The following is a 20,734-nucleotide window of genomic DNA, read 5'->3' as shown; positions in this document are numbered from 1 at the left end:
TCTCTCTCTCTCTCTCTCTCTCTCTCTCTCTCTCTCACCTTCAGATTTAGGCATCATCAACGTTTATTACCCTCTAAGTCAGGGCGTTGGTTGAGTCATTAGTCATGCCTTTGGGTCTTTTATTAGAGAGAGAGAGAGAGAGAGAGAGAGAGAGAGAGAGAGATGGGGTACTGACAAGCTGAATGAAGAAAGGAAATGAACAGAGAAAAGGAGATGAAAAGAAAGGGAAATCGGGAGAGGAAAAGAGAGAGTGAGAAACGAAAGAGGGAGGGAGAGAAAAAGAGAGAGGGAGAGAAAAAGAGAGAGGGAAAGAAAAAGAGAGCGGGAGGGAGGGAAAAATTAGAGGGTCGGCATTCCAGCGACGGGAAAAGTTGCGAAAAAGTGGAGGAAAACAGCAATGGGGAGGAGGGGAAGTGGAGGGAGGGAGGGAAGGATAGAGAGAAGAAGGGAGGGAAGGATGGAAGTAGGAAGGGAGGGACGGATGGAGGCAAGAAGGGAGGGAAGTGACAAAGAAAAGAAAGGTAAGAGGAATAGAAGAGGAAATTAATGTATGAAAAGATGAGAGGAAGGAAAAAGAGAGGATGCAAGATGGTGAATAAGAAACAGAAAGTTAGATGACTGGAAAGTGCAAGCAAAGGGGTAGAAAGGAAGGAAGATGCAGAAATAATAACAGGTGATGAAAAGGAAATGAAGAAGGAAATAGAAAATGACACGAGAAACAGAAACGAACAACTGAAACACAAGATCAGGAAAAAAAAAAAGAAAAAAATGGAAGTGAGGAAGGAAACAGAAAAATGACACGAGAAGTTAAAGACGAGAGTAAAGAGAGAGGGAAGCGAATTTAAACAGAAGAATACAAGAATTATGCTACTGAGTTCGCAAGGTCTCTTCTAAACTAAATAAACTCGTGCAACAGACTTAACAGAAAAAATATGCCCTCGAATTGCTGGCGTTGAGGAAGCAAAGCAAGACCAAAGAGATATTAGTGGGAGGTGGAAGAGAAGCGGAGGAGGGGTAATGAAAATAAAAATGTAGACAGGAAAAGGAGGAAATGAGTACGAGAAAGACAGGAGGGAAGGAGAGATGGATCTGAGGAGTAAAAGAGAAAGAGAAAAGAGAGGTAGATTACATGGAGGGAAGGAGGGAAGGAATAAACAAAGGAGGAGACAAAAAAGGAAATGAATAAAGAAAGATCAGAGGGTAGATGAGAAAATAAATAACGAGAGAAAACATGGAGGGAAGGAGAGGATAAGATACAGGAAAGAGATCAAACAGAAGGAAGAGTTGAAAGGGAAGATGAAGAAGAAAAGAAGAGGAAGGAGGAAAAGGGAGATGTGAAGATAGATGATAACAGATGATAATGGAGCCGACAAAAAAGAACAGAAGGAGGACCAGAAGGAAGAGAAACGGATAGGATGGAGAGTAGAAAGAAATAAAAAAGAAAAATGAGGACAGAGGAAGAGGTTCAAGGAAGAGGATGGGATAATAGAGGCAGAGGAAGAGCGTGAAGTGTAATCTGGAGGGGGAACCAACCTTGGGGGGGAAGCGTGAAAGGCCTGAGGGAGAGGGGAAAGAGACTGTCAAGGATCATAATTATCACAGTTATCCCTCCTTTATACACACTCTCTCTCTCTCTCTCTCTCTCTCTCTCTCCTCTCTCTCTCTCTCCCTCCTCTCTCTCTCTCTCTCTCTCTCTCTTTCTCTCCCCAGCCTTCCTCTAACTCCCTCTTTTTCTCTACAGCCCTCCATCTTTCTCTCTCTTTCTCTGCAACCCTCACTCCTATCTGTCTTAAGATTACAACCCTCCGCCCTGGCTCTCTCTCTCTCTCCCTCTCTCTCTTCTCCTTCCTGTCCTTGCTTTAAAACCTTTCTGGTCAACTTCCCTCACACACAAACGAACACTACCACAACTACCATCTAACTCTACCACCACCATCATTACTACAACCACTACTACCACAACCACCTCCACCACCACTACTACCACTGGGCTATTATTTCGGGTGGCCTGATTGTGAAAAGGTGTGTGTGTGTGTGTGTGTGTGTGTGTGTGTGTGTGTGTGTGTGTGTGTGTGTGTGTGTGTGTGTGTGTGTGTGTGAGAGAGAGAGAGAGAGAGAGAGAGAGAGAGAGAGAGAGAGAATACTGTTTTCCCTTTAACCCACATCCATCTCTAAAGCACAACCATCGAAAAATGTGCACCAACTACCCACCATCCCAGCAATAATATACATCAAGCTCTAAAATTTCTGGTTCAGGATGTCCAGGTCACAGAGGGTGTAATTTGCTTGATGACCTCGCGACACACACACACACACACACACACACACACACACACACACACACACACACAATGACACGGCAACACACTCACTCTTATTTTCACCCTTCCCTAAGCTGCATAAATTCATCTGTTTGTGGCGCGAATACAGTAGAAAACACATCACTTCATCGAACGTTCAAAAGCTTGGACGTAAAAGCGAACTAGTTTTAATGGCAAAATGAAACCTGACTCCACGACGACCTGATGGGAGTTTCTTTAGGGATTACTTAATACTTTAGATCCTATAAACATTGCAAAATATATAGGATATCGTATAAAATGTCCCCTAATGCGTAGTCAACTGATTCACAGAAAGCTTATATTTTCCAATCAACAGTATTTTTTTTTATACATTACTGATAGTTCTCTCATCTCCGTATTTTCTCCTTCCTTGCTACTGGATCCCATCACGCCCCATCTTTAGGTAGGAAAAACGGGTCAGAATGTTGAATACGACGACGGCGATGATGATGATGATGATGATGATGATGATGATGATGATGATGATGATGATGATGATAATGATGATGATAATGATGATGGTGATTTACAAACATAAGCCCAAAGGCGTATTTAATAATGTTTTTTTAATAGAGTAGGACAAGGAGACTCCGCCAAATGTCACCAACACTGCTTTCACACTATTATTTTCTTTATTCTTTTTCTCTCTCACTATCATTTCTCTCCTTATATCCCTCCCTCATCATCCCTTTCCCGTTCCCTCCCTCCCTCTCCCTCACTACCCATTTCTATCCATCTTTCCCTTCCCCACTATCTCCTTCCCTCCCACCCTCCCTCTCTCTTCCATCATCCCTGCTTCCCTCACTCCCTCTACCTCTCTTCCTCCCTCCCTCTCTCTCCATTGCTCTTTCCCTCCCTTTTCCCCCTCCTCTGTCTTCCTCCATGAATCCTTCCTTCCCTCCCTCCCTCCCTCATTCCACCACCATCCCTCTCTCTTCCTCTCACCCTCATTTCCTCCCCCCTGCTCTATCCCTCCCCCTCCCTTCCCCCCTCCACTATCCCTCCCCCTCCCTGCCATCCCTCCCCTCCTATCCCCTGGCCGATTAACAAGACACATTTCTGGTCAGTGTTGCTAAGGGGGTGAGATTAAGATGAGGGAAGGAGAGGAGGAGGGAGGGAGAGAGGGTGGGGGAGAGGGAGGGGAGGGGGGAGGAAGAGGGGAAGAGGGTTGGTGGGGGAGGGGGAGGAGGAGGGGAAGAGAGTTGGTGGGGGAGGGTAAGGGGTAGGGGGAGATGAGGGAAGGGGGAGCACCTAACCAATCTTAATATGCAACACCATTCTTCACCTAAACCATACCAGCCTTCTCTCTCTCCCTCCCTCTCTCTCTCTCTCTCTCTCTCTCTCTCTCTTTCTCTCTCTTTCTCTAAGGCATAATTACTCGCTCTATTCATGTCATCTGAAGAGGGTGTTTTATGAACCTTTCCATTCTCATTTCCTCCTCTTTCTTCTTCCCCCTCATGTTCTCTCTCTCTCTCTCTCTCTCTCCCCCCATCTCTTTATCTCATCATTTTCATATCTTTCTTTACGTACTCATATCTTCAGTTTGTTGTTATTCTCTTGCACTGTTTTCTATATTTACATCAATTCTCTCCTTCGCTCTCTCCTTGTTTCCTTTTTCCACTCGATTATTTGTCTTTCTCACCCTCTTTTGTCTTTCTCCTTTTTTCCCTCTCTCGCTCTCTCTGTTTCCTATCTTCTCTTTCTCTCCTTTTCAGTTTCTCTACCTCATTCCTTCTCTTCCTTCTTTTCACCTATTTCCTTCCCTTCTTCTTTCTTTCCCCCTTCTTCCTCTCTCTCCCTTCCCTCGTTCCCCTTCTCTCCTTACCTCCCGCCCTTCGTCCTCCTCTCCCTCAATTCTTCCCTCTTCTCTCCTCCCTTCCCCCTCTCCCTCCTTCTCTTCCTCCCCGTCTCCTCCTTGCAATCATTCACTTCCCTGCATCCCTCTTTTGTGGTATAATTCTTCCTTTGACCCCATTCACAGATACTCTCTCTCTCTCTCTCTCTCTCTCTCTCCATGCATTCCTACCTACTCCATCCCTTTTTCCATCCCACCTTCCCTCTTCCATCCTCCTCATTGCTTCCCTTTTTCCCTTTCTTTCTTCTACTCTTTCATGTCCTTTCCTCCCTCTCTTCCTCTTCCTCTCTCTCTCTCTCTCTCTCTCTCTCTCTCTCTCTCTCTCTCTTGCCTTCCCCCCTACCTCCAAACCTCTCTCACCCATCTCCCTCACTCCCCCTCTCCTTCATCCTTCTCTCTCCCTCCGTTCTTTCTTCCCTCCCTTACCCTCCTCCCTTCTTCTCCTCCTTCACCTTTCTCCCTCCCTCCCTCCCTCTCTCTCCTTTCCTCCTTCCCTCCCTCACTACCTACCTACCTATCGCTCTCACTGTCCTCCCTCCTTCCCTCTCTCACCCGTTCCTCCTCTCTCTATCCCTCCCTCTCCCTTCCTCCCTCTCTCCCTCCCTCCCTTAACAAGACTCAACAAGATGCAATAACAGAACAAGAATTCCCTCCCCTCACTCCCTCCCTCAGTTGCCAGGGAGGGAGGGAGGGAGGGAGGGAGGAAGGGAAGGAAGGAAGGAGGGAGGAAGAGAAAGACAGGGAGGAAGCAATACGGAATGACCGAAGGGAGGGGAGGAAAGAAGAGAAAGTGGGAGCCAAAGGATGGAGGGAATATTAAGAGAGGAAGGAAGCCTGAGAAGAATGGAGCAGCAGGGAGAAGGAAAGGAAGGAGAGAAGAAAAGGGAGAATGGGAGGGAAGGAAAGACACTGATGGGACAAGAGGAAGGGAGTGAGAAAAAGGAAGAGGTGATGCAAAATGAAATAAGTAATAAGGAAATGTTATGAAAAAAATGACAATGAAATTACAATATTAAGTGTGATACAACAGGGAACCAATAAGAGGAATAGAGAGGAGGAGAAGAAAGGAGGAAGAGGGAGAAGGGAGAAGGGGAGGGAGAGGAGACAAGGGAGTGTGCGAGGGAGAGGAGAGAAGGGAGAAGGGGAGGGAGAGGAGACAAGGGAGTGTGGGAGGGAGAGGAGAGAAGGGAGAGGGGGTGGAAGAGGAAGGGAGGAAGTAGACAGATGCAAGGCCTTAGTCGAAATCATAAGTAAACAGAAGGAAATAAAGAAGGAAGAGGCGAGATGGAACCAAAGGATTAAACAAGGAACATAATATAACGGGAAAAAGAGGGAGAGGTTACAATGAACGGGAAAAAATGAAGATGATGCAATGAGGAAAATGTGGAGCAGGAAAAGGGAGACGGAAAAGGGGAATAGAAAGAATAGAGAATGAAAAGGAGACAACAAAAGATATACTATGACAGTGCAAGAGGGAAAAGGAAGAAAGAATTGAGTTAAGAAAAGAAGAGACGGGTGACAAGGGCAAAACTATGAAGGGGAAGAAGGAAGGAAGAGAGGGAACAAGTGTGAAAGAAGGATGAAATTAATGGAAGCAAAGAAAGAAGTATGAAGGATGGAGGATATGTGCACGGTAGAAAAGCAGAGAGCGAAGCAGAAAGCAAGTATGAAAGAAGAAGGAAGCGTGCATGGAAGAGATGCAGAGAGGGAGGCAGGAAACAGGTATGATGGAAGAAGGAAGTGTGCATGGAAGAGAAGCAGAGAGGGACGCAGAAGGCAAGTATGAAGACAGTAAGAAGCACTGGCAATTGCTCACGTGTTGTGGTCTAAGGGGGGGTCAAGGAGGCATGGAGGGGAGGGGGTGGGGGGCAGGGAGAAAGGTGAAGGGGGGAGGGGAAAGAAGAATGAGGGTAGGAGGGAGGGAGGTATGAGGAAGAAAAGCATAACGGAAGTAGGTACGGGAATGGAGGGAGGAATGAGTAAAAATGTAAAGGAAAAAAGGTGTGCTGGAAGGAGAGATTGATGCATGAGGAAGGGAGGAAATGGAATGAGAAGGAAAGATATGAGGGAAGGATGGAAGATGTGAAGGAAGGGGAAAGAGAAAAAAATGAGTATGAGGAAGGAAGAGCAGTGTAATGTAAGGAGAGAAGGAGGTGTGGAGGAGGGAAAGGAAGGAAGATAGGAAGGAAAGATCAAGTTACTGAGAGTGAAGAAAACGATAATAACTTAAGAAAAGGTAATAAAAGAGGGAGACCTGTTGACCCTTTAAAGACAGATCTATTGTTAACAAAAAAGATAAAAAATAAAAGTGTGCAACTAACTACGTGAATGAGGACAGACTCTCTCTCTCTCTCTCTCTCTCTCTCTCTCTCTCTCTCTCTCTCTCTCTCTCTCTCATCCATGCACTATAGAAAAATCGATGTGAAAATTTTATATGGATCGAAACATGAAACTTATTCCATTCGATTTAGCCAAGAGAAGAAAAAGAACGGAAAGATTAATACGAGAGAGAGAGAGAGAGAGAGAGAGAGAGAGAGAGAGAGAGGAGGGGAGGTGTAGAGTAAGTGGCTCAATTTATTCATTATCTCCATCCCTCTCTACTCCCTGTCTGTCTCTGCCTCTCTATCTCTTTTTGTGTGTGTGTGTGTGTGTGTGTGTGTGTGTGTGTGTGTGTGTGTGTGTGTGTGTGTGTGTGTGTGTGTGTTTACATTCATACTCCGACACCCAAACCACCCTACCTCCACCCACACCTTCCCACCCATATCCACACACTCCAACACCCACACCTTCCCACCCATATCCACACACTCCAACACCCACACCCACACTCCTCTTCCACCCACATTGCTCTCACACCCACATCCTTCCCACACCCACACCTTCCCTCCTACACACCACACCCTCACTTTCCCTCCCACACCTACACCACCACTCCCCTTTTACACCCACATCCCTCCCACATCCATTTCCCTTCCCAACCGTAGGCCCACCCTCCTCCCCCCCTACCCTCCCCCTCCCCCAAATCATTGACCTTACACCAACACTAAACATCCCGTCACAACACCCACGCTACACCCACCCACGCTCCATTACATTAACACTACACCAACCCACACTAGCTTTTTACCCACACTACACCCGCCTACATCGTCTTTACATCCACACTACACTCAGCCACATTCCCTTTACATTTACACTACACCCACCCACTGTATCCTCTTACCCACACTACACCCACTTACACTCTCTTTTTACCCACACTGCACCCATCTACACCCTCTTTACACACACCTTCCCTACAACACTACACCCATTCACACACCCTATGCACCCATACCACACACACCCACAGTCCCTTTACACCCGCACAACACCCACTCAAATGATACCCACCCACACTCTCTTTACACCCAAACTTCTCTTACACCTACACTTACACGCCCTTTAAACCCGCACTACATCCACCCACACTCTCTGTATACCCAAACTGTACTCAAATACACTCCCTGTATATCCACACTAAAATCCACCCGTGCAGTTCTACTTATAAATGATCTGGAGTGGCACTGAAAACTTTTAACACAGGGAATAATTGTAAATACTGGAATATCAGAATTTACATTGATATATTTGAGAGTATATATTTATCCAAACTCTCTCTCTCTCTCTCTCTCTCTCTCTCTCTCTCTCTCTCTCTCTCTTTCAATACACCCACTTACAAACCTGCCCACACACATCCGTCCCTCACCCTCCACACAGGTGTTAGCCAAGCACATCACTCCAACACAGCAACAACCATGCACACACCGTCACAACACATTCTAACCCTCTAGTTCGTTCACCTTAACTTGGCAAAAACTTTCGTACAGGTTATTTCTCGTAGCTAAGTGGCAGAATAAAACAATACTACGATTCTACTATTATTTTTTCCCCGAGAGTTGTGTCATATTCTAGCGTCAACCTCATGCATCATTTCAACATTCAAGATGGAGAGATGGCAATATTAGACCAGTTTAGTGTGAACAGAACATAGTCCAGGATAGTATCTAGAAATCTATAGGCGGAAGGCTAATTCGTACCAGCTAAAAAATTCCTAGCATCTAAAAATACATAGGTCAGGATACACATTATCCATACTATTCACGACAACTTCATGATCTCCCTTACACCTATGCTCTTTTCACTTTAGCCTGGCTCAGATTTTTGCCCTCTCGCAGCCTATGTCACGTAGTTCAGTGGCACAAGAAGACAGTGCTACGGCTCAACATCCTCTCCATTGCACTCCTTCGTGACTAGCATCATAATATAGTGCCAGTCTATTGTTACAGCTCAGCACTGAAGATCGAGAGGTGGCACTTCTAGGCCAGGTTAGAATAAACAGGGTATAGAAGATATGAGATATGGCCAGAGTACGAGCATAAAAACCTGCCTGGTCAACTAATCATCCGTATCAGTTACCGAGTCAACGGCGATAAGAGTGAGTCACGCTCTGATAAATTCTGAGATGCTTGTTCCCTGGAGAAAATTAATCTGTGACTTTGTGTGTGTGTGTGTGTGTGTGTGTGTGTGTGTGTGTGTGTGTGTGTGTGTGTGTGTGTGTGTGTGTGTGTGTGTGTTTTAATGTATGGAAGAAGGTACCAAAGGCCAGGAGCCACAAGACTGTTCCCTCCATAAAAAAAAAATAAATAAATAAATAAGAAAAATTCAAGATATTTCCAAGAGTGACGCCGCCACGTGGTGACACTGATATGACAAAGCGGCTTCACTGCCCGGATATACAACGTCCCTCAACTTCCTCCCTATCCCCTTAAAGGAAGATGGTGGATTGCGGGAAAAGGGCAACTTCGGTCCACTAAGAATTACGGTTACATGAGCTGGGCCTTTTGATAATAGTTTTCCTCTGCCAGACGATTATATTTAACTCAGGAAAACCAGCTGGCAATGAAGGGGTTAATGAAGGCGATGTATAATCCATCTCAAAAATCCCTTCCTATGCTGAATAAAATCGCCTGAGTTAGAAAAAAAAAATTAATAATGTAATTGTATTGATGGTGTTAAATCCCAATGGTCATACAGCAGCGACAGTCTGTTCCATCTCCCTTGAATTGGTGCTCCTTGGGGATGTTTTCAGGAACTTTAAAATACTTCAGAAACACTCGTCGATAAACAGGTGATATGAAATATTGATAAAATCCTTAGGTGGAAGAAAAAAAATAATGATGATGATAATGATGATGGTGGTGGTGGTGGTGGTGGTGGCAGTGGCGGTGGTGATGAAAAAAATAATTGGATATAAGCCCAATCTCAAATGTCTTAACTTTTTCATATTCAGCATACGCAAGATTCAACAGGCAAATAAGAAAATGCTGGAGGGAAGGACTCAAAGCATGTTCCTTGTGTTGGTGTAGGAAGCCAGCGACCCCCATCGCCCACCGCTGTGACCTCATGACTCGTACCACACACGGAAGAGGGGTAGGGGGAGGGGGGTTGGGGGAAGAGGAAGGAACTGAGACTTTCTTCTATGCTTCATGACCCAAAAGAGATTTGAAAGCCTTGATCTACATCCACCATCCCCATCTGTCCATGAGAATCAGGGTTTGTATGATGGAAATAATGATGATCAGGGAATGAGAGAGGAGGATTTTAACTGGTTCATATATATACATATACAGATAGATAGATAGATAGATATTTGTATATATATCATCAATATACCGTAGTCCTTTCTACACTGATCCTAAAATTCTGATGGAAGAAAAAGATTCGCGAAAAATACACTTTAGCTGTTCACTTGGCCACTGTTATCATCAAATTTCAGCTTCCTAGCTCAGAGGCCGTGTAGGATGCGACGGGTACAATTACATCAAACACACAAGCGCCATAAACACAGAGTACACCTTCCTAAGTGAGGACGGTGAAGAAAAACACACCAACACTGGGTGATATGCCAGTGTTTAGGACAGACGACTTTACACAGGGTGGCACGGGACACTTCGTAATGCCTCTTTCTCTGCGATTTATTTTGTACACTACACCTAAACTTTCCCTTGTGGGCTATTTATGTCTTTAATATCGGCATAATTCGCACCAACAACAAACAAGACGATAATGAGGTGTAACATACGGAATAAATCGCTGATGAAGAGGTGTTACGGTCTCCTAAGCCACCTAGAATACGACTCATAAGTGTACCGTAGATTTAGTAGAGTACGGTACGAGGCAAGGCGGGAAGGGAGTGGGGGTGACCTCATCTCCCCTTTTCCCCTAATTGGTACATCACAGCCTTACACACACACACACACACACACACACACACACACACAAAACACGGCCGCTACACACCACTCATAACAACACCAACACATAACAAACCCCCTGCAGTCCACCACTAAGGCTAAGAAAACACCAGCACAACACACACCAATCCCCTCACAACCCATCAAGCTCCGTAAATAACACCACAACACATAAAATTTCCCTTACGACACACTAAGACTACACAACCAACACCAACAATACACATTACACTATATTCTCACTCGTATCACTCACGCCAGACATTCACAACCCAGCCAAGCAAAACACAAGCACGCCTCACTCTCACCCTCAACACTCCCACTGCACATTCAATACATTCCTGATTTACTGTGCTCGTATACGTAAAAATAAAACACATTCATACACCATCGTAGCCCTCTCATGGTCAGGAAAACTCTCTTATTCTATTTTAGCTTGAGGAAGTTTATACTGTGACCATTAACTGTTTCATGATAGGGACGACTCTGTTTTTCTGTTACAGTTGCAGACAGACGATTTTAATAAGTTGTAAGAGTGAGTCATGGAAGCCTGAGATAACACGCTTCTCCCACTCACAGCACTCTATCGGCACACGTACACCACCCACTCAAACAGCACATGCACACCACTACTCACTCAAGCAGCACATGCACACCACACAAACACCACACGCACATCTCCCACTCAAACACCGCACGCACACCACTCACTCAAGCAGTACACGCACACCACCCACTCAAGCAGTACACGCACACCACCCACTCAAACACCACACGCACACCACCCACTCAAACACCACACGCACACCACCCACTCAAACATCGATATGACTAATTTGATTACCACTTCTAAAACATACACATTACCTCACGCAACACACTCACTACACCCAACACAATTTCCTTCAACACATATACCATACCCAAAACTCCTCTCCAACCCACCACAACCCCCAAAACAACCCTCACACGATACACCCACAACACACGGAGACAACATATCCCTACACACTTATTTCCTATCCAACAACACCCGCATTCCATATTTCACTGCCACAACACACCTCTTTCCCTTACACCCACAGCATCCACTACACCCACACACTTCCACTACACTCACACTCATAACACAGCTCTCTCTCATCCCATAACACACATGCGAACTCTAACACACCCTCATATACCACCACGCACTCCCAGACAGCCGTCCTTAATACCCACACACCACCCGCACTTGACCAACCAACTTGACTCACTTATTATATGTGACCGCCGCCCACCACTCTATCCCTCACACACACACACACACACACACACACACACACACACACAATTATCAACAAGCAGCCAAACCATACACACACTGAACTCATATGCACACCACACACACCTCGTCTACCCACACCACACCACACCCACACTCACACCAAGCAGTCATGAACACCACTGAACCATAATGACTCCATGACAAGTCTGACCCGATTATAAGTTATTACATATCCTTACCAAATAAATGAAATCGCTTACAGGTCCAGGAGCAGTGCATCTGTTCTTAGTATGCTTCTAAAGTAACATGAAAAATTAAGAAAGATAAGAATTTTTATAATTACTGTTAAATATCTGTTACAACTAGAAGAGGAATGAGAAAATTAATGACTCCTTATACACGAAAAATGAATACGGTAATTGAGGAAACTAATCTCTGCAAATGTCATCATGATATGTGATCATGATTACTTTGCCTCGGTTTCTATTACGATTACGATTCATTTGTCTCCAAAATCAAAAAGGATCGATTATAGTTCCCTTTAAAATGTGGATCTATTCCAGCTGTCGCTGTTTTATGATTACGATTAGCCCATGTCTAACACACACACACACACACACACACACACACACACACACACACACACACACACACACACACACACACAGCACAAAACCTACACCCACGGATTACTAACATGAGCACACACCCACGCTCACCCACACACTATTAACACATGCACACACCCACACTCACACATTATTAACACAAGCACACACCCACACACTATACCCATACAAGCCCTCCCACACACTGTACCCACACAAGCAGTCACCCACACCGTCGAACTGGCTTAGTGTGACAAAAAAGGGTGAGATCAGTGAACCATGCTTGAGTCAGGCTGTGGCGTGTGGGTGTTACCTGATAGGCCATCTCCACACACACTCAGGGCTCTCACTCTCTCTCTAGTCACGGCTGTCTCGGTCCTTGTTGCTTGGATGGAGGTAGATACACACAGACATAAATTTAGATGCAGCAAGGAAAGACAGGTAGGTAGACAGGTAGGTAGGTAGGTAAGGAGAGAACTGGGCAGGTACGGTATGTAGGTTGGCTTGTGCGTCTATAAACTGGGCGAAACACAAAGATATATAAACAAACAATAATAAGGCAGGCAAAATCTAAGTAAAATGGGCGTAAGATACATTATAAACAATCCGTCTGACTTGTAGACATAATAAATTCATTGATTAAAATATACTTTTAAGATTTTAAAACGTGCATTAAGTCCTTTAGCTAGGCATCATCACTGAAAACTAAAACAGCTCGAACAAAATTAGTGGAGTAGGTACCCAATCATAAATACCCTGCAGATATAAATGTCTATCTAAGCGCCTGTCTATCTATCTATCTATCTATCTATCTATCTATCTATCCTTGTATCTATCAACCTTAAACTCTAACTCCCTGACTGGCGAAAGCTCCTGCCTACTCATGACCTCGACGAATTAGGGACAATATAATGCACCTCGTTTTTGACATGGATTGCTTTTTATTATCCCTCTCTCTCTCTCTCTCTCTCTCTCTCTCTCTCTCTCTCAGTAGTGATATATTAATACCGTATAAAGAATTAGTTTTCTTTACTAACATAACACAATTATTTCTGGCTATTTCCTTTTCCCTTGACCTCTAGTGTTATTATCGTGTGTAAAGTTTGTCATATTATTTCTGTGCTTTTTTTCCACGTTCCTCCTGGATTCTTATTAATTTTACTGCCTCTGTTTTCGTCTGTAATTATGACTTGGCTTCTGTTTTGTCATTTCCTTTGTCATCGCTAATCCTCATCTTCATCTCTTACTCTGCAACTTTAATCTTATTCGCTCCTTTCTTTACATTCTCTCTCTCTCTCTCTCTCTCTCTCTCCACCGCCTCCTTCCTTCCTCTTGGTCTCCACACATCACGACCTCTCCCACGATTTGCCCTTTCCCCTCACCTTCACTCTGAGTTCTCTCTCTCTCTCTCTCTCTCTCCCCAACACTGCCTCCCCCGCTCCCTCACACCCACAACTCACCTAGCACTTCCCACTCCAAATCGGCCTCCCTCTCACCCCAACTCCAACTCACTCCTTCTTCTCTCATTTCTCCCACCAGGTCTATACCCCTCACTCCAACGAATCTTTCTCTCCTCTTTATTTTGATATTTTTTCTCATTAACCACAATACTTTCTATTTTGAAATCTCTCTATCCTTCTCGTAATCAACCATCCATAATACTTTCCAATTTATCTCACTGACAAAACAGACGTATCCTTGTTTTTCATTCCCATCGAACTCACTGTCATTTCTCTCATCAACACTTCACATTTCACCTCTCCTTCCTTCATTTCTTCCTTCCACTGACCTCTCCCTCGTATCATCTCTCAACAGTCTCTCTCCCATCCCTCTCTTTCTGACCCCCTTCACATATCTTCCTTGCTCTAATTTCTTCCACCCACTGAAACCTTTCTTTTCTTCCACTACCGTGCCCCTCTCCCAGTGCTCCCCCGCCTCTCATGCCCCCTTAACCACTCACCTCCCTCTTTCCCCACTCCCACATTCGTCACCATTGCTCACTCTCATATCCCACTCTCATCGTCCTCCCTCTCAATTCTGCCTCTCTCTTTTTTTGCTCCCCTCTCAGTTCTCCCTCCCTCTTTTTTCTCCCCCTCTCAATTCTGCCTCCCTCTTATTTCTCCCCCTCTCAGTTCAGCTTACTTTTTCTTGCTCTCTCTCTCTCTCTCTCTCTCTCAATTATGCTCCCCTCTCAACTTTCCCTCTCTGAAGTTTCACCCCCTCTCAATCTTCCCTCGCTCTCAAGCCCCCATTCACTAACCCCTCTCTCTCTGCCACTCCACAGTCGCCACCGGTGCCCCCACTCCATGCCGGGGGCCCGCAAGTGGGAGCACACGTCCCTGGTGGATCAGTCGGCCCAGATGCAGTACACCACCGAGCAGTCTTCGGCCTACCGCTCGTACTCCACCTCGCAGCACCGGGAGGCACTCAGGATGGAGAAGAAGTACTTGGACAGCAGAAGGTATGGACGAAAATGAATGAATAAATAAGAACAGTCACGATATTTCAGCACACACACACACACACACACACACACACACACACACACACACACACACACACACACACACATGCACTTACAGGACTAAAGCATATCTCTCTCTCAGACACCATGAAGGCTATACTTAATCACTTCCCCTCCCTACTACGGTCTTGAGTCACCATTATGCTCTCTCTCTCTCTCTTTCTGACTGGCTGGGATGATTAGGGGAGACAGAATTGTGGATATGTGACGGAAGCAAGGTGGAGAAGGGGGAGGGAAGGAGGGGGAGTTAAGGAGGAGGAAGGAGAAGAAGGGAGGGAAACGAAGGAAAGCAGAGGGAAAGCTAGAGGAATGGAGGAAGGACAGAGGAAGTTGGAGAAAAGAGAGGATGAAAACAGGAATTGGGAGGGAGGGTTAATGAGAAGGGAGGAAGAGAGATGAAGGACAGCGAAGGGAAAGTTTGAGAAATAAGGAAGGAACTGAAGGGGAGAAAGCGTAAGCTAGGTGGGGAGCGGGAGAGGGAGGGAAAAAGATACGAAGAGGTTGAGGGAAACTGAAGGAGAGAAAAAGAGGAGAGAAAGGGAGGGAAGGAAGTTCAGAATAGGGTGACAGCAAGGAAACAAATGAGGAAAACAGATTGGAGATAAGACTATAAGGAAGAAAGGTGAAGTGACAGGGAGAGGATGGATGTAAGGCTAAGGAGGGAGGACTAAGAAAGAGGGCAGAAGGGAGACACACAGATGGAGGCCGAGGTAAAGTTCAAGAAAGAAAGGAAATGGTGAAGGAAGGAAAGGATGAGAAATGAAGAGGGGGAGAGAGTCATCCACTTCAGTACAATGTCTTTTCTTTTTCCTATTAATACCAGACGATTTTATTCAGGTGAGGAGAAACCTCTAGTAATGGTGGGATTAATAAAGCCTAGGGAGAGAATCTGTGAAGCTGGGATTAAGCCTGAGGAATTTGGGAGAGATTGGAGGGAAGAAAGAAGCTTAAGAGGGGGAAAGAGAGAATAAGGTGGAGTAATGAAGAGGATGAAGAATGGAGGAAGGATGGAGGAGGAAAGAAGAGAGAGGAAGGAGGGGAAAAAATGTGGAGGAACGATAAAGCAGTAGAGAAAAGGACAAGAAAACCTTTTTGAAAGAAGGAAAGAAAGAGGAAAAGTGAGAGAGGGGGGAGTGAGAGGGAAAAGAAAAAGAAGTGAGAGCAATAAATGGAAAGGCAGCAAGGAAGAGGGCAAGGGAAGAGTCAGAGAGATGATGGGAGTTGGACGGAAAAAACAGGAACAGAAATAAACAGACAGAAGGAGAGGATGAGGGAAGTGGGAGACGCGAAAAGTCGAAGGAGGGAAAGCTATGAAAAGAAAGGTGTTGAGAAGGAAGGGAAAGAGAGGAAAGGAGAGGAAGGAGGGAAGGAAGAGGAAAGCTGTGGGAAGGGAGGAGAGAGGGCAGTGGGGGAAGGACACGGTAATGATGTGTAAAATGAGAGAGAAAAAGGTGAAAGGGTTGGAAAAAGTGAATTGGGAGTGAGAAGTGGAACAAGTATAGTGGAAAAAGAAAAGGGATGTAAGAAAGAAAGGGAGGAGAAATGTGAACGGATGAGAGGAGGAAAGGAAGAGGGAGAGGGAAAGGAACGGAAGAGATTAACGGAAAGAGGATAGAAGCTGCAAGGACGTAAGGGAAAAGCTATGAGAAGGAAGGACAGTGAAAGGGAGGGAAGGGCTCAGTAATGACGATTTAAAATGACGGGAAAAGGGAGTGATGGAATAGGGAAGACGGAAGACTAACAATGAAAGACTGGGAAGTGTAAATGAACAGAAAAAAGGACAATGAAATAAGAAAGGAGGAGGGAACCTATAACTAAAGTGAGAGGGGAATGTTGAGATGAGGAAGCTAGGGAGGAAATGGAGAGATCTTAGGATGGAAGGGGTTATGACAAGGGAGGACAGTGGACAGGAGGGAAGGACACAGCGAGGACGGTGGAAAATGAGGGGAAGAGGGAGGAGGAGGAGAAACAAACTGAGGGTGAGGGGAGATCAGGGATATGAGAGCATGACGAGTGTAATATAAACAAGGAAGAAGAAAGTAAATGCACGTAGTGGTGGAAATCGCCAGGAGAGAACTGAGAGATAAATGGACAGATACAAAGTTGCAAGACGCCATGAATTTATATATACTGTGTGTGTAAATATATATATATATATACACACACACACACACACACACACACACACGAGTAGAGAGAGAGAGACGGGGGGAGGGAAAGAATGGGAAGGGAAAGACACAAAAAAGGGGAAAATCAAGATAATTACGTCCACCTATGAGTCATAGCGAGGGGAGGGGAGGGAAACCGGAGGGGAAAGAAAGGGAAGGAGGGGGAAGGGGAGATGACGGTAAAGGAGAGGGGAGAGGAAGGAAACGGAGAGGGGGGGAAGGGGAGGAGAGAAGAAGGAAACGGAGAGAAAAGGAATGGAGAGGAAGCAGAAAAGGAAAGGTTGGAGAGAGAGGAGAGGAGAAGAGAAGGGAGAGCCATGGTAAAAGAAGCGAAAGGAAATAATGGGAAGGGAAGGAGAAGAAAGAAAGAGAGAAGAGAAGGAATGAAAAGTATATACACCGAGAGGGAGACGAGAAACGGGGAAAGGGATGTGGGAAGACAAGATAGGGAGAGAAGATAAAGATAAATGGAAACTAAATAACAGAAAATGTATAAGGGAGAGAGGTGAGGCGAAACGAGGTTAGGGGAAACGACAAACAGGAAAAGGTAATAGGCTAGAAAAGGTAATGAGAAAAAGATAGGACAGGTGAGAAGAGAGGGAAGGCAAATGACACTAAGTGACCCACAGGAATGGAAAGCAGAAGAGAAGCTATGACAGTTGAAAGAGAAGGGAGGAAGACAGAAATAAAACGAATAATACGAAAGGGAAGTGTAACAGCGAAGGGTTAAGAGAAGGAAGGAAAGATGAAAAGTACAAAAGATGAATGGATTCGAGGTGAAGGGAAGGAAGGACAGAGGAAAAGAAAGGAGAGGGGAACAGGATGAACGGAATGAGGGGAGAGGAAGGGGAAGAGGTTTGAGGGAGAGGTAGAGGGGAGGAATGAAGGGTGTAGGTGGGAAAGGAACGCAGTAAATTGCAGACTAGATTTAACCTTCATCGGCCATCCACCATTCTCCTTTCGGGGGACAGGAAGGAAGTTGAGGGACGTTTGTATATCGTAACTAGGCAGTGAAGTCGCCAGGCTGTATCAGTGCCGCCACGCGAAGGCCTCCATCACCAGCACGAAAGGAGAGGGAAAAAAGGGGGTAACAAAAGGAAAGGGAAAACTTGAAAGAAAAAGAAAAATGCATGAAAACGAGTGAGAGGATAATTATGACAAGACAAGAGAGAGAGAGAGAGAGAGAGAGAGAGAAGGGAGGGGGGGTGAGAGAGCGACACGAGACAGACCTCTAGACAGGGGAAGCGAAAGTAAGCGTGCAGGTTGACTGGCGAAGCAAAAAAAGGAAAAAGAAAAAAACGAATGAACTAGTGAGTGAATGCAACGATGATGAAGGACAGAGAGAGAGAGAGAGAGAGAGAGAGAGAGAAGCTAAGCAGCCTCCTAACCTAAGAAAATATCAACTTGTCACATACTAAACTAAACCGGTAATGATCAGGTGTTAAGTAGCTTTCCAGTCCACAGATAAGACGCCTCTAAGTAGCATGATAGTCCAGAATTTTATATACTAATTACAGGAGTCGAATTTTGGCCCAATTTCGAGTTTAAAATGCTAAAAGATACAATTACTGAAGACCTTATGGGCAAAAATGATCTTCCTCTTAATTTACCCATAAGATCACAAGTAATATTAGTTCGGAAGAGGCTGAGAAGTGAACCTATGTTTATATAGCATTTGATACTCTAAATCCGCCCACGAATTACCTCCTAAAGTTTGTACACTGTATCCTGAAACGCCTTACTATATACAGTGACTTCAGTGGGATTAGTGTGTGTGTGTGTGTGTGTGTGTGTGTGTGTGTGTGTGTGTGTGTGTGTGTGTGTGTGTGTGTGTGTGTGTGTGTGTGTGTGTGTGTGTGTGTGTGTGTGTGTGTGTGTGTGTGTGAGCAAGCAAATGAATAAGTGAGTGGGCGTGAGTGAGTGGATGTGAGTGGGTAACCGAGTGGATGTGAGTGAGCAAATGGGTGTGAGATACCAGAGAACATGAGTGAGGGAGTGGTCGTGAATATGTAAGCATAAATAATTAACTAGAACGTAAGTTAGACAAATAAGAGTGAGGAAGTGAGCAAATGACCTTAAGTAATTGAACAGATGAATGTGAAGTCGTGAGAAAATGATGGGGAATAAGTCAGAAAATTTAAGCGAGTGAGCGAAGGTGAAGGAGGGAGTGCGTGAGTGCTTGTGTGTGACTCATGAAGCAAGGAGGTGGACTGTATGTGAGTTACTAAATCAACGAGAGAGAGAGAGAGAGAGAGAGAGAGAGAGAGAGAGAGAGAGAGAGAGAGAGAAAGAGAGAGAGAGAGAGAGTAGTAGTAGGGTTTACACAGGTCCACTATCGACCTGACCCTCCAGTGTACTACCATCAGACGCTGAGAGCACACTACCTCTCCCACCTGCTACTCTGTGCTGTACTGTGACCTGTGTACTGTCCTGTGACCTGTGTACTGTCCTGTGACCCGTGTACTGTCCTGTGACCTGTGTACCGTACCGTGACCTGTGTCCTGTCTTGTGACCTGTGTACTGTCCTGTGACCTGTGTACTGTACCGTGACCTGTGTACTGTACTGTGACCTGTGTACTGTACTGCGACCTGTGTAATCAAACTACTTCCCTCATATGTTCAATCTGACCTGATTTGACCTGATGGACGTGGCTGACCTCTCTCATGCTGCGACGTCATGACCTGTTAATGACTGTGTGTTTTCGGGTGACCAGTTTGCCCTTGGTTCATATTCTCGTTGGTTAAAGAAGCTCCCTAACACTTCTTCCTTAGCGATTTATTTTTGGATACGGTTAATACCGTTTTATAGGTAACGTAATTTCTGCAGAGTATGCCGATTTTGGAAGGATTTATGTAACACAGAAGAGGACAGAAATGTGTAATAAACAAAATAAATCGCTTAGGAAAAGGTGTTAGGGAGCTTCCTCAGCCGACCAGAATACGAGCCTGAGTATAACGTGTCTATAATGAGCCATACTTGTTTTGTTCCCGTGGATATCGATGGCTACAAGCATAACCTGTATAGTGACCTTGGAAACCTGTCAAATAATGCGTGACCTGTTTTTTACTGGTGAAGAGAAATGTGACCTTGTGACCTGGTATATACTGACCTGTGATCTGTATCGTATAACCTGCACTAGTTTCGTAACCCTTGAATATTGGTGACTGAAAGTGTGATTTGCACAGCGCCCACCAGCTGTCTGTGTTGTATGCCTGACCATTTCACTTCATTATATTATTTTCCTTTCCTCTAACTTGGCCTAAAATTAACATCTCTCTATCGTGATATCCGAGTAATGTTTTATCACTAGAATATGATGCTAGTCATGAAGAGTGCTATAGCAAGGATGTAGACTCAAAGTACTGTCTTCGCCCACTGAGCTATGTGAAATAAACAGCAAAATTATAGTAATCTAGACCAAGTGTGATCTGTTTGCCATGATTTGTACGATACCTGTTCATTTATTTTAACTTGGCGGAGTTATTAGTCCATTTGAAGCCTACTTCCAGTAGTTAATGGTAAAATAAGACAATACTACGACACTACACCCTTTCCATAGCACTTCTTCCTGACTAGCACCATATATTAGTCATAATCTCTGGCTACGGCTCAGTATTCAAGATGGAGGGATGGTAATTTTACTCCAATTTAAAGAAAGCTCAGTACATATTAC

General features: G+C 44.9%; 1 protein-coding gene across 1 annotated transcript in view; it reads left to right on the top strand.

Annotated features, from left to right (window-relative positions):
* LOC145411694 (uncharacterized) overlaps positions 1 to 20,734 on the top strand; it is a 186,842-nt gene that overhangs the window by 123,042 nt on the left and 43,066 nt on the right. The window contains exon 3 of the mRNA XM_080281710.1: positions 14,653 to 14,829. Within this exon, the coding sequence (XP_080137836.1) occupies positions 14,653 to 14,829 (177 nt within the window). The remainder of the gene's footprint in view (positions 1 to 14,652; positions 14,830 to 20,734) is intronic.

Source organism: Coenobita brevimanus, chromosome 90 (genome assembly GCF_032717465.1).
Source record: "Coenobita brevimanus isolate Jiangsu-jjx chromosome 90, ASM3271746v2, whole genome shotgun sequence".
Lineage (NCBI taxonomy): Eukaryota > Metazoa > Arthropoda > Malacostraca > Decapoda > Coenobitidae > Coenobita > Coenobita brevimanus.
Note: the sequence above shows the minus strand (reverse complement) of the source record. Positions and strands in the feature narration are given on the sequence as shown.